At 43.0% G+C, this 15,275-nt stretch overlaps 1 protein-coding gene across 1 annotated transcript in view; it reads left to right on the forward strand.

The window, feature by feature from the left end:
* Positions 1-885, forward strand: part of SH2D4B (SH2 domain containing 4B) — a 119,171-nt gene extending 118,286 nt beyond the window's left edge. The window contains exon 4 of the mRNA XM_040322199.1: positions 835-885. Within this exon, the coding sequence (XP_040178133.1) occupies positions 835-885 (51 nt within the window). The remainder of the gene's footprint in view (positions 1-834) is intronic.
* The last annotated feature ends 14,390 nt before the right edge of the window (positions 886-15,275 follow it).

Genomic DNA, 15,275 nt, shown 5'->3' on the forward strand with positions numbered 1-15,275 from the left:
CATGTTTGAATTTTTTTTTTTTTGCGTTTTTTCAGAAGCCGAAAAACGATGTGAAGCCCACACACAATCATTTTAAAGGACGTTTTTAAAAATGGAAATTTTTTTTATGCCGAAAAATGATCGTGTGTACGCGGCATTAGGATTTCTTAAATGCCAAAGTTTTGCGGCTGAATACTGTATATTGCTATGTATGAAGCTTGCACCGTTTTTGGAAAAGCAGAATAAATTGATAGTAACATATTGTATTTGAGCTGTCTCTTGACCTTTGGTAAATAGCACTCAAAAGGATATTGTCCCAGCTCAAGAACATTGACCAATCAATACTACATGCTGTGACCTGCTGTGATGCAAGAAAGATTCTGGGTTTAACACTAACTAAAATAAGAAGTAATTTACTCCCCGTATATAGCTTTTCATAACCAGTGGAGGGAAACGTACATTCTTAATTAAAATCAGGGATGTCAACATATTGCAGTAATTATTTCAGTAAATCTGACAGGAAAAAAAATTAAACTCATTTAAAAATCTTAAAGTTTATTTTTCTGTTTCCTGGATTCTGGCTTGTAACCTTTAAAGCAAATTGTAAAATTGTGTGTCTCGTTAACTCATATAGAGAAATGTATGCCCTTTTGCTAAGTGTATTCTATTTAAAAGGATAATATATTGTATTTTTGGTGAACATATTTATTATTTTAATGCTGTTTATCTTAGGAATATCTAAAGACAAATCCATTTTTATATTTAATATAGAGAATAGAATTGTTAGGTGCTTGTCAGCTTGTTATTCTATCTGTGTCTTATTTGGGAGATTTCTCTTAACTTCCTGTCCTGTAGAAACAACAGGAAGTGAAAGGAAAACTCCAATATGAGGAAAACCTCTTGTAGACAGTTGTCATTGGACCACATGGTCCCAACTGAACATTTTCCCTTTATTCCTGTTTTGGAAACAACTCAAAATTTGGATTTTCCTTCACTTTTTTTCTTATTTTATCTAGACTAAAATGATCGCCAGGACAGGTAGAGAAGGTAAATACCCATAGTGGGAACACAGACAAAAAAAAAAAAAAACATAATAAATCTGACAATGGTTAAATCTAATCTTTCCAAACATTTGGTCTGAATACATCTTAAAGTCAATTTTTGTAACTTAAACAATCTATCTTGTTGATGCAAAAAAATTACCATTACAGTTATATAAACATGTAAGACATCCATTATGTGCATTTATATTTACAAATGATACTTAAAAGAGAAGCATGGGCTTCTAAAAAACAAAACAAAAAAACATTTATACTCACCTAGGTGGATGTAGCCTTGGTCTGAAGCTGCATCTGTCCCCCAAAGGCTCTAAGACTGAGTGATCAAAGACCTCTGATCGATTGGTTCTCAGCCTTCAGTGACCAAAGTCTGTGACTGTCAGCCACTGGCTCTCTGATCTGCCCCCCCCCCCCCCACACACACACACACACACTAGAGCACTGAGCTGTGGAGGGGTTGGGAGCTCTCTGAGAGCCTGAGCCAGCTGCCGGTCCATCTTTAGCCTGCCGTCAGCTGAAAACGGGTCATAGAAGTGCAGAACAAATTTAGATCCACTAATATTGCACAAGCCTTTTCCCTATTTTAACCCACTGCAGAAAAATGTGAAAAACACCCATGGGGGAGTTACCAAATATATTTACTCTCCCCCGTTTCAGCACAGTACAGTAGCATCTTCTTGTGAGATTTTAGCTACTTGGCATGCATGAGAATCTCATTTGGTTAGATAGAGGAACAGCACAGTACAGTAGTGTCTCACAAGAGTGGAGCTACTCGGCATGCCCAAGGATCTTGTCAAAATTATGATGCTACTTTTGCCTAGGCATTTAGGGTGGAAGGCAAGGGAAAGTGGATGTTTAAAAAAAAAAAAGTAAACAGAAAACTAAGGCATTTTAGACTCCTATTGAGGTAGAGCTTTCACCTTTTTTTACACTGTTATCTGAGGTAAAAATACTCAACAGCTTAAGCTAAAAATTAGATAAACACACCAAATTTGAACCCATATGGAAAACTTGAGTTGACTATTACCTACTCCCCAGGTTTCGATAATTGCTACTAACTTGAATACAAGTAATATTTTCCTCCATGTTACATTTATCATATGAGTGGATATCTTGATTCTTCTACCTTACTGAGATTTCGAACTCTTTTCTCCCGAACCCCAACCAACACTTACTTTCTCCTCCCCTCTTACTTTTTTTTGGTCTACTATATTATTTGATTTCAGAAGGGAACATTAGGGACGGATAATATTATTGTTCCTCTCACCGGCATAAGCCAGGCCATAGTGTCGGAACCTGGTCCTGATGAGATCTGACAACCTTCCATTCTGTCCCAAACTAACTACGCCTAAACACCCACTGGCATATTTACTCTCTTAATTTATTTGTTTTGTATACATTTGAAATATAAACAGCTCACAAAGTTCACAACTGATATTTTATTATATCACAATACCATATTCACTGAATCAGTTTATTAACTCACCACTGCTTAATAATGTTTAATTATCTGTGTAACGAACCCCTGCTTGATAATGTTTAATTATCTGTGTAACGAACCCCTGCTTGCTCGGTTCCACTCTCCCGACACTCCTCTGCTACTATTGGATCAGACTGCAGATCGCAAAGTCTGATGGTTTGGTCATCCGATGCTTCGGGATTGGAACTACAGCTATGTGCGGTTCGAATCCATTTGTGGCTCAGAACAAACACCAGGCAGGCTGTATAGTAAGTTCAAACAGGAATCTCCTTTATTGGATGCACACACACTTTTATACATAGCAGTTTGAACACCCTGCCCCATCAACCACTTTCCTATTGGTCAATTGTAAAATACGTTCTAGTTCTCTATTAGGTCCTCTTGGCCATGCAAATGAGGACTTGATACAGGGTCAGCAGGGATTGGTTCGATAGCTTGAATAGGAGGACTGATATGTGTAATGACACAGGGGGTAATTAAAGTACATAAACAGCCAAACACAGAACAATGCTTTTCTTCCAGACCATGGAGCCATCTGAAGGGGGGGGGGTAGCCTTAAGACAGGACAGAAGATCCACCACTGTGTAATAGACTCAAAGGAGAAATACTTCAGTATTCCAAGGTTCATGACAATACTCCCCCCTGGGAAACAGTCCAACAGCCACAGTGGGACCCCAAACTGGTCAACTCGAGGATGTTGGAAAAGTAGTCTTAAGGTTCCAGGTCCGTCTGCCGAAATAACTCGTCCGCATTTCTCATTTAAGGCCATGGCCCATAATCGGAAGGCAAGAGGCAAGAGTCCTCTCCAAAAGCCTCTGTCCTGACTAGGTCTGTCACAATCTGTACTTATTTTTATGATTTTACTGCCTTTGTTACCAATGTACAAATTGTCTTGTACCTTGTAAAACTCAATACATTATTTGAAAAGAAAAGTTAGATAAACACGTTTATGAGTCAGGGATCAGAGATCCAGATCATGTGTTAATAAACGTGTAGACTTTGTTCAAAGAACCAAGATGTGCTCATCCTTTATTGGATAGCTCCAACTGATGTTCCAATAAATAAATAAAGTGAGTCTCAAGGCAAGCAGCTCCTACCTTTGTTGTTTCTTCAGATAACCTATAATTGTCATGGAATCCTTTCTTGAGAAATAAATGTTTATTTGTATTACAAACATTGTAAAAAAGCAAACAAAAAAAGTGAAATAATTATCAGTTAAAAAAACATATACATTTAAAGGAAACCTGTTCTAAATAAATCAAGATGACTTCTGCTTTTCAGGAATGTTATGCTGATGTTTTGGCTTCACCGCTTTCTGATCTGCTGACTCAAAACAAGAAAAAATATCTTTAGCTTTATCTTTTTTATTACACTTTTCTTCCAGCATGCTTGCTCCAGGTATAATACTCAGGCAACTAGCATTCTCAAAAGAAGACCAGCAGCGGCAGCCCTTGAACTCAGATCATGACAGGTGTACTTAAACAAATACCATATTTATCGCGGTATAACGCGCTCCCGAGTATATCGCGCACTCCTAAAGTTGCCCCGAATCCTGTGGAAAAAAAGTTTTTTTTGTACTTACAGTTTTGGTGTCTTGCGCGACGGCCTCGTCGGGTCCGGCGTCCGTCTGTGGCTATGGGTGTCCTCTTCGTCGGGTCCGGCGTCCATCTGTGGCTTCAGGTGTCCTCTTCGTCTGGTCTGGCGTCCTTCTGCGGCGTCCTCGCGTCCTCCCCGCTCGTTTCCCGCGCCGAGTTTAAATACTGCGCCGACATATACAGAGCGCAGTACACTCGTGTATTGTCGGCAATGCTCGGCTACCTGCGCTGACGTCCTGTACGTCCAGGACGTCAGCGCAGGAGGAGCTGAGACTGCCCGACAATACACGAGTGTACTGCGCTCGGTATATGTCGGCGCAGTATTCAAACTCGGCGCGGGAAAGCGGGTATCGGCCTATACCGCGCACCCACGATTTTGCCCTGATTTTCAGGGCAAAAAAGTGCGCGGTATACGCCGATAAATACGGTAGTTAAATAAAGACCATTGAGGTTTTCTTATAAAGCAACCCTTTCCTTTTTCAGTTATTGCGGACGCCTCTGATATGTCAATAATTGTTTCACTGTGTGCTGCCATACTGCTTCTTACTCTGAATACAAAACACACCTCTGACCTCCCTGAGATAGTCATGCATTTTGGATTCATGGTGCATCCAAAGTAAGAGGGAAGTAATGGAGATGAACAGCAGTAGCTGCGTTGTTTAGGCTTTATGACTTGCAAAAAGAAGGTGTTTTTATTCTTATTTAAACCTTACATAAAACAGATTACTACAATGTTTACACACTTGGGGAACAGAAAAGTCTCTAGTTGGTAGTCTCATAGGTGTTATTCAGAGAAGTGTGGACATTATTAAGTCTGAAGTCATGCTGTTACTGTATTTCAAGGGAACAATAGAATGTGGGAATCCCTAATTCTTAGGAGTTATTTGGGAAAATTCTTTTAACTCTTACAATCAGTTCAAGCATTTTACAGTATTCATGATTTCTTTTGTACAGTTAATTAATCTATGAGCAATACACATACAAATTAACCACTTGACCTGACATTTAGGCCCTTCATGACCAGGCCATTTTTTGCTATTTAGCACTGCACTCATTTAACTGCCAATTATACGGTCATATACGTAAATAAAAAAATCACACAAATAAAACTGTTTCTTGGTGGCATTTGATCACCACTGGGTTTTTATTTTTGCTATAAAAATTTTGAAAAGAAAAAAATATATTTTCTACCTTCTGTTATAAAAAAAACATATTCAATCAAATAAAATTTCATCATAAACCTAGGCCAAAATGTATTCTACTACATGTTTTTGGTAAACAAAAAAAATAACAATATGTTTATATTAATTGTTTTATGTGAAAGTTATAGAGCCTACAAACTATGGTATATACAGTGGGGCAGATCCACAAAGAGAGTACGCCGGCGTATCTAGTGATACGCCGGCGTACTTTCAAATTTGCCGTGTCGTATCTTTGTTTTGAATCCTCAAAACAAGATACGACGGCATCTGGGTTAGATCCGACAGGCGTACGTCTTTGTACGCCTTTGGATCTTAGATGCAATTCTTCGGCGTCTGCTGGGTGGCGCTCCCGTTGTATTTCGCGTTGAGTATGCAAATTAGCTATTTCCGACGATCCACGAACGTACGAGCGGCCGTTGCAATCTTTTACGTTGTTTTCGTTCAGCTTTTTTCGGCGTATAGTTAAAGCTGCTATTTGGTGGCGTACGCAGTGTTAAGTATGGCCGTCGTTCCCCGCGTTGAATTTGAAAATATTTTTTTTTGTTTGCGTAAGTCATCCGTGAATGGGGCTGGACGTAATTTACGTCCACATCAAAACAATGACGTCCTTGCAACGTCATTTAGCGCAATGCACGGCGGGAAATTTAGGGACGTTGCATGCGCAGTTCGTTCGGCGCCGGGACACGCTTCATTTAAATTAAACACGCCCCCTACTCGACAATTTGAATTAGGCACCGTTACACCGCGAGAGATAAACTACGCCGCCGTAAATTAAGGCGCAAATTCTTTCTGGATTCAAAGCTTTCAAAAGTAAGTTACAGCGGCGTAGCGCATCTCACATACGCTGCGCCCATGCAATTGTATGTGAATCTGCCCCAGTATATTTGTAAATGGATCAATCCTGATGTACTGACTTAATTTCTTGAGGATCTTAAAATGCCACGACAGTAAAAATACCCCACAAATGACCCTTTTTCATAAAGTAGACAGTTTGAGGTGTTCAGTAAGAGGCATGTTGACTATTTTCAAGTTGTGATTTTTTATTTTTTTTAATGAAGAAATACAATAAAAAATGTTCACTATGTAGCAAGGTGTCACTTTGCAACACAGCTAATAGACTACAGTTTGTAATTGAAAAGGAACTCAGCTCCCTTTGGTGTTCAATGGTTATACTGCTGCGACTTGTTCGGTTTCATCATGCTAGAACAGTGCATTATGGACCTTGATGTACAGGGAGATAAAGACTCCAAGGCCTTGGGTGTTTAATAGACTACAATGCCCACAGTGCTACTGTGCTACCAGAGTGCATTGTATCGCGCACAACCTTCTGGGAGGAACTACTTAAAGGAAGGGAAGGCTTGCATCTGGCCTCTTGGGGCGGCAACTTCAAGCAAGCAGGAAGCCTGTGCTGGGGCCTGCTATGAGGGCACTTAGGCCTAAGAAGCCTAGGCCTACAGTTGCCAGAGTGGATTGCCTATTCTGAGGGGGATCTTTGACGCAGTGTTTGGCCTACGCTCTACAGCAACCAGAGATGCCCATTCAACAGCGCTTTGTGACGGCTGCGCGGAGGACCAGGGACTGCCAGTGGTAGAGAGGCCGACAACTGAGACACTACAGACGGAACATCATGGAGAGGCAAGGGCTCAATTGGGTGAGAGGGCACCTGCCCAACGATATAATAACTGTATCGCAGGAAGGTGGATCTGATAGACTTACTATTATTGTCTGGAGGTTAACACGCCACGTGCAGGGATACATTGCATCCGGCAGTGACTGTGCTTTGAAAGAATTGGCGCCTGTGTCGCCAGCACGCCATATTTACTCTGAATGTTCGCTTCTTCATACCTATTGGATTACAAATTGTTAATGTGTACCAACTAAAGCTAGCGAAGTCTACAGTTAACCCGAAGGAATGATTACAGGATTCAGTCTGACTAACTGAACTAACATAGTAGGAAAATTTCATGGAACACCAGGATCTATGAATAGTTATAAGAAAAGCGTGATACCACACTTATTAAACGCAGCTAAAATGTTAATACCCAGGTACTGGAAACAGAACAGATGCCCCTCCCTTATGGAATGGAAAAACAAAGTTAATTCAATAATGGAGGCAGAGAGATGGGTACCTAAGATCAGAGACAAACAGGCAAGATTCAATAACATATGGGCAGACTGGGAACACCACTCCCTACAGATGCAATAGGAGTAATGAAGGGAGTTTGTCTCCTTACCTCTCGTATTCCTTTCTGGAGCCACATATACTCACTCCTCTCTCTAAAAACATATCAGATGCTTATTGGAGAAGACAAACTACAATATTGGATGAATGTTATGTAATTTTCCTTTTTTTTTTCTCTTGGTATTATTTATTTATTATTTTTTCCTTGTTCTCATCTACTCGCACTTGTCATTTCTACCCAAGGGAGAGGAGAGGGGAGGAAATGGACATTGAGGGGGGAGGGGTAAAGAAAGGGGGGAGGGAAAGAAAAATAATGGGGTTTTCCTACCTTTTTTTTTTTTTTGGTGGATGTAAATAATTCACAAAGGGAAATATATAAGGAACACCTCAAACACTAGAGATATAAGACAACACACACAAAATAAACACAGACACATAGATATCACCAATAAAATAAATACGTAGATACGTAATATTTTTTTTTTAATATTTATATATATATAAACATACACTAGGAAAAAGGAAACACATACACGATCAAACACGAAATAAATATGGAAAACACGATAAGCACATAAGAATATAAAAGAAGGAATACCCTAATAGGGTTTTTTCTCCCTTGTACTTGTCTTGTTTGTATCTATAAATGTGATGTACACTGTCTTCGACGGAAGTCGAATGTATATGTAAGTGATGTGAAGAAATATACGGAAAATAAAAATAAAGAATTATTAAAAAAAAAAAAAACATAGTAGGAAAAGTAAAAAGGGAGAAAACTGCGCTAATCTGGAAATATATAAAGTGAGCAGCTACACAAGCAATATGACAAAAATTGGATAGAAACAGTGAAAAAATATGTACACTGTAGCGCTAATAAGAAACACTTATAAGGAGTATACAAGTGAAAAACCATGCATCAATGTGATAGGATCACAGTGGCCTGTGAATAAGTGTCCATTAAAATGAAAGAAACACAAAACAAAAGTCCATCAATAGGAGGTATATGGCCACATCCTCATCATAGGAAAGACTTTCTGCACGGTAAAGACAGGAGTAGATGGAATACTCTTACCGGATAGCGTGGATCTGCTTGTCAGCGACAACAGATCGTAAACGCATGGAAGGACTCCACTCGAATCTGCTCGGCTGGACGATGGCCCAATAGTAGACTCAACACAGGATATCCCGATGGATGGCTGTAAGCCTGGACTGGAACCTCACCGTGGGTGTACTTGCTCCAACTCAGATTCGTAGACAGAAACAGAAGGTCAGCTTGTTTAAAGCGACAAACGGTGGTGTAGACAGTGGTGTCCACTGAAGGAAGGTGAGCACAATCGTGGAGTATGAAAAACTGCGGTGCTGCATTTAGGACTTCCTAGTAGGAAAAGTGTCTGAGAATTACCCGGGGAGTCAAAGTGTATATAGACTCACATATATAGTATAATTGTTTTATACTCATTTGTACAGTATTGTTGTCCCTGAGAGCTGGGTGAGGCCTAGTGGAGAGATACTCCAGTGCTGATAGTATTGCATTGGAGAAATCTCTTCACTGCGTTCTTGCATAGGCCTGACTTCAGCTTGTATTGGTTAAACTTGTTCCTTAATCTCTTACCATTGACTCTTGCAGAGCCCTGTAAGAAGTCAACTGCTATTTGTTTAACTCTGTTTCATCTTTTCTCTATCAAGTAAACACTTCTTGGTTAGACTGCATTTTGTGAGGAGCCGTATCTATTACCATTTGGACAGGTGGTCAGTACAAGGTAATAACATTTAACTGTATATTTATTACTGTATGATATCATTGTGGTTTCCAACTGTCAGTGGGTTCCACAATCGTTGTAACGGAACGTCCCACATCCTGCCTGAGTGTTTCCGACTTATACCGCTTTCTATCAGTCTGGATATAGATATCAGATATTCCAGCTGCTCACAAGCACACAACGAGACAAGACTTGTTTGTCTGCTGAACATGGAGGGGCAGGTCCACATAGATCTGCATCCGCGCAGCGTATCAGAGATACACTACGCCGCCGTACCTTACCTGGCGTTCTTTCAAATCCTCAAAGATTTTGCGCCGTAAGTTACGGCGGGGTAGTGTATTTCTGGCGGCGGAATTCAAATCGGTGATTAGGGGGCATGTTTCATTTAAATGAAGCGCGTCCCCGTGCCGAATGAACTGCGCATGCTCCGTTTCAAAATTTCCCGCCGTGCATTGCGCGAAATGATGTCGCAATGACGTAATTTTTTTAACTTAGACATGATTTACGTCCATCCCGATTCACGGACGACTTACGCAAAAAAAAAAAAATCAAATTTCGACACTGGAACGACGGCCATACTTAACATGGCAAGTCTATCTATACGCCACAAAATACCAGCTTTAACTATACGCCGGAAAAAGCCGACTAGAGACAATGTAAGAGAATGCGACGGCCGCGCGTATGTTCGTGGATCGTCGGAAATAGCTAATTTGCATACCCGACGTGGAAAACGACGCGAACTCCACCCAGCGGACGTCGAAGCCGTACACCTGTCGGATCAAAGCCAGATGCCGTCGTATCTTGGTTTGAGGATTCAAACTAAAGATACGACGCGGGAAATTTGAAAGTACTCTCACTGTGGATCTGGCCCGGAGTGTTTATAGAACCAAAATGCCAGCCTTATATACAGTTAAAGAGGAGGTAACCAGAACATAAATTAACCTGAAATTAAATGACCTAATTAACTAAATCATTTAGACCAGGGGTACTTAATTAAAATTCAAATAGGTCCGGTCGCCAAAATTTTCTTTGGGCCGAGGTCCGAATCTCAAGTCTGTGTTATGACTCTGAGAAAGATTGTAGTCATTGTATTTCTATTAAAACATAAGAAATGTACAATTTCACAGCACCCCTTTACATCAGGTGTCCCCATCACAGTGCCCCTTTACATCAGGTGTCCCCATCACAGTGCCCTCTTACATCAGGTGTCCCCATCACAGTGCCCTCTTACATCAGGTGTCCCCCATCACAGTGCCCTCTTACATCAGGTGTCCCCATCACAGTGCCCCTTTACATCAGGTGTCCCCATCACAGTGCCCTCTTACATCAGGTGTCCCCATCACAGTGCCCTCTTACATCAGGTGTCCCCATCACAGTGCCCTCTTACATCAGGTGTCCCCATCACAGTGCCCCCTTACATCAAGTGTCCCCATCACAGTGCCCCTTTACATCAGGTGTCCCCATCACAGTGCCCCTTTACATCAGGTGTCCCCATCACAGTGCCCCTTTACATCAGGTGTCCCCATCACAGTGCCCCTTTACATCAGGTGTCCCCATCACAGTGCCCTCTTACATCAGGTGTCCCCATCACAGTGCCCCTTTACATCAGGTGTCCCCATCACAGTGCCCCTTTACATCAGGTGTCCCCATCACAGTGCCCCTTTACATCAGGTGTCCCCATCACAGTGCCCTCTTACATCAGGTGTCCCCATCACAGTGCCCCTTTACATCAGGTGTCCCCATCACAGTGCCCCTTTACATCAGGTGTCCCCATCACAGTGCCCTCTTACATCAGGTGTCCCCATCACAGTGCCCCTTTACATCAGGTGTCCCCATCACAGTGCCCTCTTACATCAGGTGTCCCCATCACAGTGCCCCTTTACATCAGGTGTCCCCATCACAGTGCCCCTTTACATCAGGTGTCCCCATCACAGTGCCCCTTTAAATCAGGCATTCCCGTCAGAGTGCCTCCTTGCATCAGATGTCCCATCAGAGTCCCCCTTAACATAAAATGTGCCCATCAGCATGCCCCTTAACATAAAATAAAGGTCACGCTGATGGGCACATTATATGTTAAGGGACACCCTGATGGGCTAATTTTATATTAAGGGGCATTCCGATGAGCACAACAAAATGTGCCCCTTAACATAAAATATGCCCACTAGAGTGCTCATTACCAAAAATTTGCCCATCGGAGTGTCCCTTAACATAAAATATGTCCAACAGCATGCCCCTTAATATAAATGTGCCCATCAGTGTGCCCCTTAACATAAAATAAGGGTCACGCTGATGGGCACATTTTATTTTAAGGGGCACTCTGATTGGCACATTTTATTTTAAGGGGCACGCTGATGGGTATATTTTTAATGTGCAAACTGATGGCCACATTTTATGTTAAGGGACACTCTGATGGGCACAACAAAATATGTCCATCAGTGTGCCCCTTAACAAAATATGCCCATCAGTGTGCACATAAAAAATATACCCATCAGCGTGCCCCTTAAAATAAAATTTGTCCATCAGAGTGCCCCTTAAAATAAAAAAAAGGTGCCCATCAGCCTGACCTTTAATTTATATATGCCCAGCAGTGTGCACAATAAAAATTCTTGATCATTAGTTAAGTGTATGACACATACATTGCATGCAGGAGGGCACATCTTAAATATCGAAGGGGCGGAAGCTGCGAGACATTGGGAGCCAGGACCCGGGAACCGTGAACAGCGGGGGGTGGGGCCTGCCCGTGACGTCACGCCTATACTCGCAGGGGGAGCCGGGAACCGTGAGCAGCAGGGGGGCAGGGCGCGCGTGACGTCATGCCGTCAACTTTTGTTTTCGGCGAGACCTGCGGTGAGGAGCAGGGGGCGGGCACATGCACGCAGCGTCAGTGGTTGCTGAGGAAACCCGCGATCCCAGCAAACCAACGCTGCCATTTACATTATACTGGCGGTCCGGGAAGAAGCGTCACTCGGTCCGGACTCGGACCGCGGGCCGCCATTTAGTGACGGCTGATTTAGACAGTCGAGATGACTCATAGATATGACCTTTCAGGGTAGACATCATGTCTCCTCGCTCACCTGCTATACAATACACATTATCATAAGTGTAAACACAGGACATCTTCACACAATAGCAGGGTCATTTAGCACAGAGAACAGACAGATGGCTGGAGGGGATGGCATGAGCATCTCCTTACACTGTATGTCCCAACAGTATGACTCAGTCACTCTAATATGGCATATACAGGGTCCCCAGGCATACAGCTCACAATGAGCACCGTCCCCCCAAATGCCAGGGCCCATGATCGCAAGGTAAGAGGCTAGCATTCAGTCCCCTCCAAAAGCCCCCTGTCCCGGGTGAGTCTGTCACAGTTGTGTTGTCCAGTTGTGCCAAGGGAGGGTTCGAGCCAAACTTCTGGGGTTGATAGGCAGAGCGTAGACCCAAAATCTAAACCAGCAGCTCCTACGTGTGTGTGGCAGTCAGCGGCATTGACAGGGGGTGGCTAGGGGGGCTGAAGCCCCGAATGTGACCTGGTCGTGAGTGCAGCCGAAAGTGGGCGAGTGCGGCCGAAAGTGCCAGAGCGGACGAAAGTGGCCGAGTGTGGCCAAAAGTGGCCGAGTGCAATAGCGTCCAAAAGTGGCCGAGTGCCGCAGGTCCAACCTTCTGGAGCCTGCAGTGCCAATGCAAGGACTGCGGGACGTGTGACGTAACGATGGTGACATTCATCTTAACCTGCAGGCGGGAACGCTACATCCCCGCTCAGGTGGGCGGCTCTCCTCTCCAGCTCCTCTCCGACGCTGATGATTGACTGCCTGCACACCAGGGCTGAGGTAGGTCAGACACACAGTGTGTGTAATATGTATGCCATTGTCAGTAGGTCACAGTGTGTGTGTAATATGTATGCCATTGTCAGTAGGTCACAGTGTGTGTAGGTCAGACAGGTCAGTGGTCAGTGTGTGTAGGTCAGGCAGGTCACTGGTCAGTGTATGTAGGTCAGGCAGGTCAGTGGTCAGTGTGTGTAGGTCAGGCAGGTGGTCAGTGTGTGTAGGTCAGGCAGGTGGTCAGTGTGTGTAGGTCAGGCAGGTCAGTGGTCAATGTGTGTAGGTCAGGCAGGTCAGTGGTCAGTGTGTGTAGGTCAGGCAGGTCACTGGTCAGTGTGTGTAGGTCAGACAGGTCAGTGTATGTAGGTCAGGCAGGTCACTGGTCAGTGTGTGTAGGTCAGGCAGGTCACCAGTAGGTGTATGTAGGTCAGGCAGGTCACTGGTCAGTGTATGTTATGTAGGTCAGGCAGGTCAGTGGTCAGTGTATGTAGGTCAGGCAGGTCACTGGTCAGTGTATGTAGGTCAGGCAGGTCAGTGTATGTAGGTTAAGCAGGTCAGTGTAATGGTCAGTGTCAGGCAGGTGTGTTTACTGGTTAGCATTGATGAGCACTGGTAAGTCACACAACCCCACCACCCAGCTGTCACATTTTGAATGACAATTGTGCGGTCATGCAACGCTGTACCCAAATAATTCCCCCCCCCCCCCACAAATAGAGCTTTCTTTTGGCTGTGTTTGATCATCTCTGCGGTTTTTATTTCTTGCGCTATAAACAAAAGAAGATTGAAAAGTTCGAAAAAAAACACAATATTTTTTAATTTTTGCTATAATAAATATCCATTTTTTTAAAACTAATTTTTTCCTCAGTTTAGGCTGATATGTATTCTTCTACATATTCTTGGTAAAAAAAATGCAATAAGCGTATATTGATTGGTTTGCGCAAAAGTTATAGCCTCTACAAAATAGGGGATAGATTTATAGAATTTTTATTATTTTTTTTTTTACTAGTGATCTGCGGTTTTTATCGTGACCGCGATATTGCGGCGGACATATCGGACACATTTGACACTATTTTGGCACCATTCACATTTATACAGCAATACGTTCTATAAAAATGCACTGATTACTGTATAAATGTGACTGGCAGGGAAGGGGTTAACACTAGGGGACGATCAAGGGGTTAAATATATGCCCTAGGGAGTGATTCTAACTGTAGAGGGAGGGGACTCACAAGGGGAGGAGACCGATCGGTGTTCCTCTGTACAAGGAACACACCATCGGTCTCCTCTCACCTGACAGGACATGGATCTGTGTGTTTACACACACAGATCTACGCTTCTGCTCCGTTACTGGGCAATAGCGGGTGCCCGGCATACATCACGGCCACCGGGCACGCACATTGGGTTCCCAGTGATGCTGCGAGAGCACGTGTGCCCCACCGGTGGCGCGCACGTGCCCCTAGTGGCTCATGAAGGCGAGAACGTCATATGATGCCCACCCAGAACAAGAGCCGCACCATCCAGCCATCATTTGATGGCCGGCGGGCGCCAAGCGGTTAACATTCCTTTTCTTTTTGTCTTTTTTTTTGCATATTCTTTCATTAGAGTTTTTTTTTTTTTTTTTTACACTTTGATTGCTTTTACAGTGATGATCAATGTTTTGAACTGTCAGGACTGGGATTCATAACAGCTGTGATTACTATTACGATTGTGTACTGTTATTAGCCCAGGTACCATATGATAGCTGCGGGCAAATCACAACATCACTATAGGATTCACAGCTGTTATGAATGACACAACAGTCGCAGAAGTGGCCCGCCATTCAGGTGGATGACATACATGTACATGATCCAGCCTGCCCATGCTGTCCTGCTGCAGCAAATGTACTGTGGCTGGGTGGCAACTGGTTAAAGGTCGACCATATCTAAAGTAGAAGCTATTGCTTGTGTCCTTCAAAATATTTACAGACAGGACATCCACTTTGTTCTATGTAGAAAAGTATTCTGTCCCCAGAGCTGTGCTTAGCCTATATTGTCCTCAGTTCCAATACTTTCTAGAAATGTTCAGATATTCTGAATAGCAATTTATGTTAGCACACTGCATATAAGGACAAACGTAGGTGCAACAACCATATACTATTATATATTATACTGTGATTACTAGTTCTTCCACTAGGTGATAGTGTTATGCTAATATTATGTTTA

Source organism: Rana temporaria, chromosome 8 (assembly GCF_905171775.1).
Source record: "Rana temporaria chromosome 8, aRanTem1.1, whole genome shotgun sequence".
NCBI classification, from domain to species: Eukaryota; Metazoa; Chordata; class Amphibia; order Anura; family Ranidae; genus Rana; species Rana temporaria.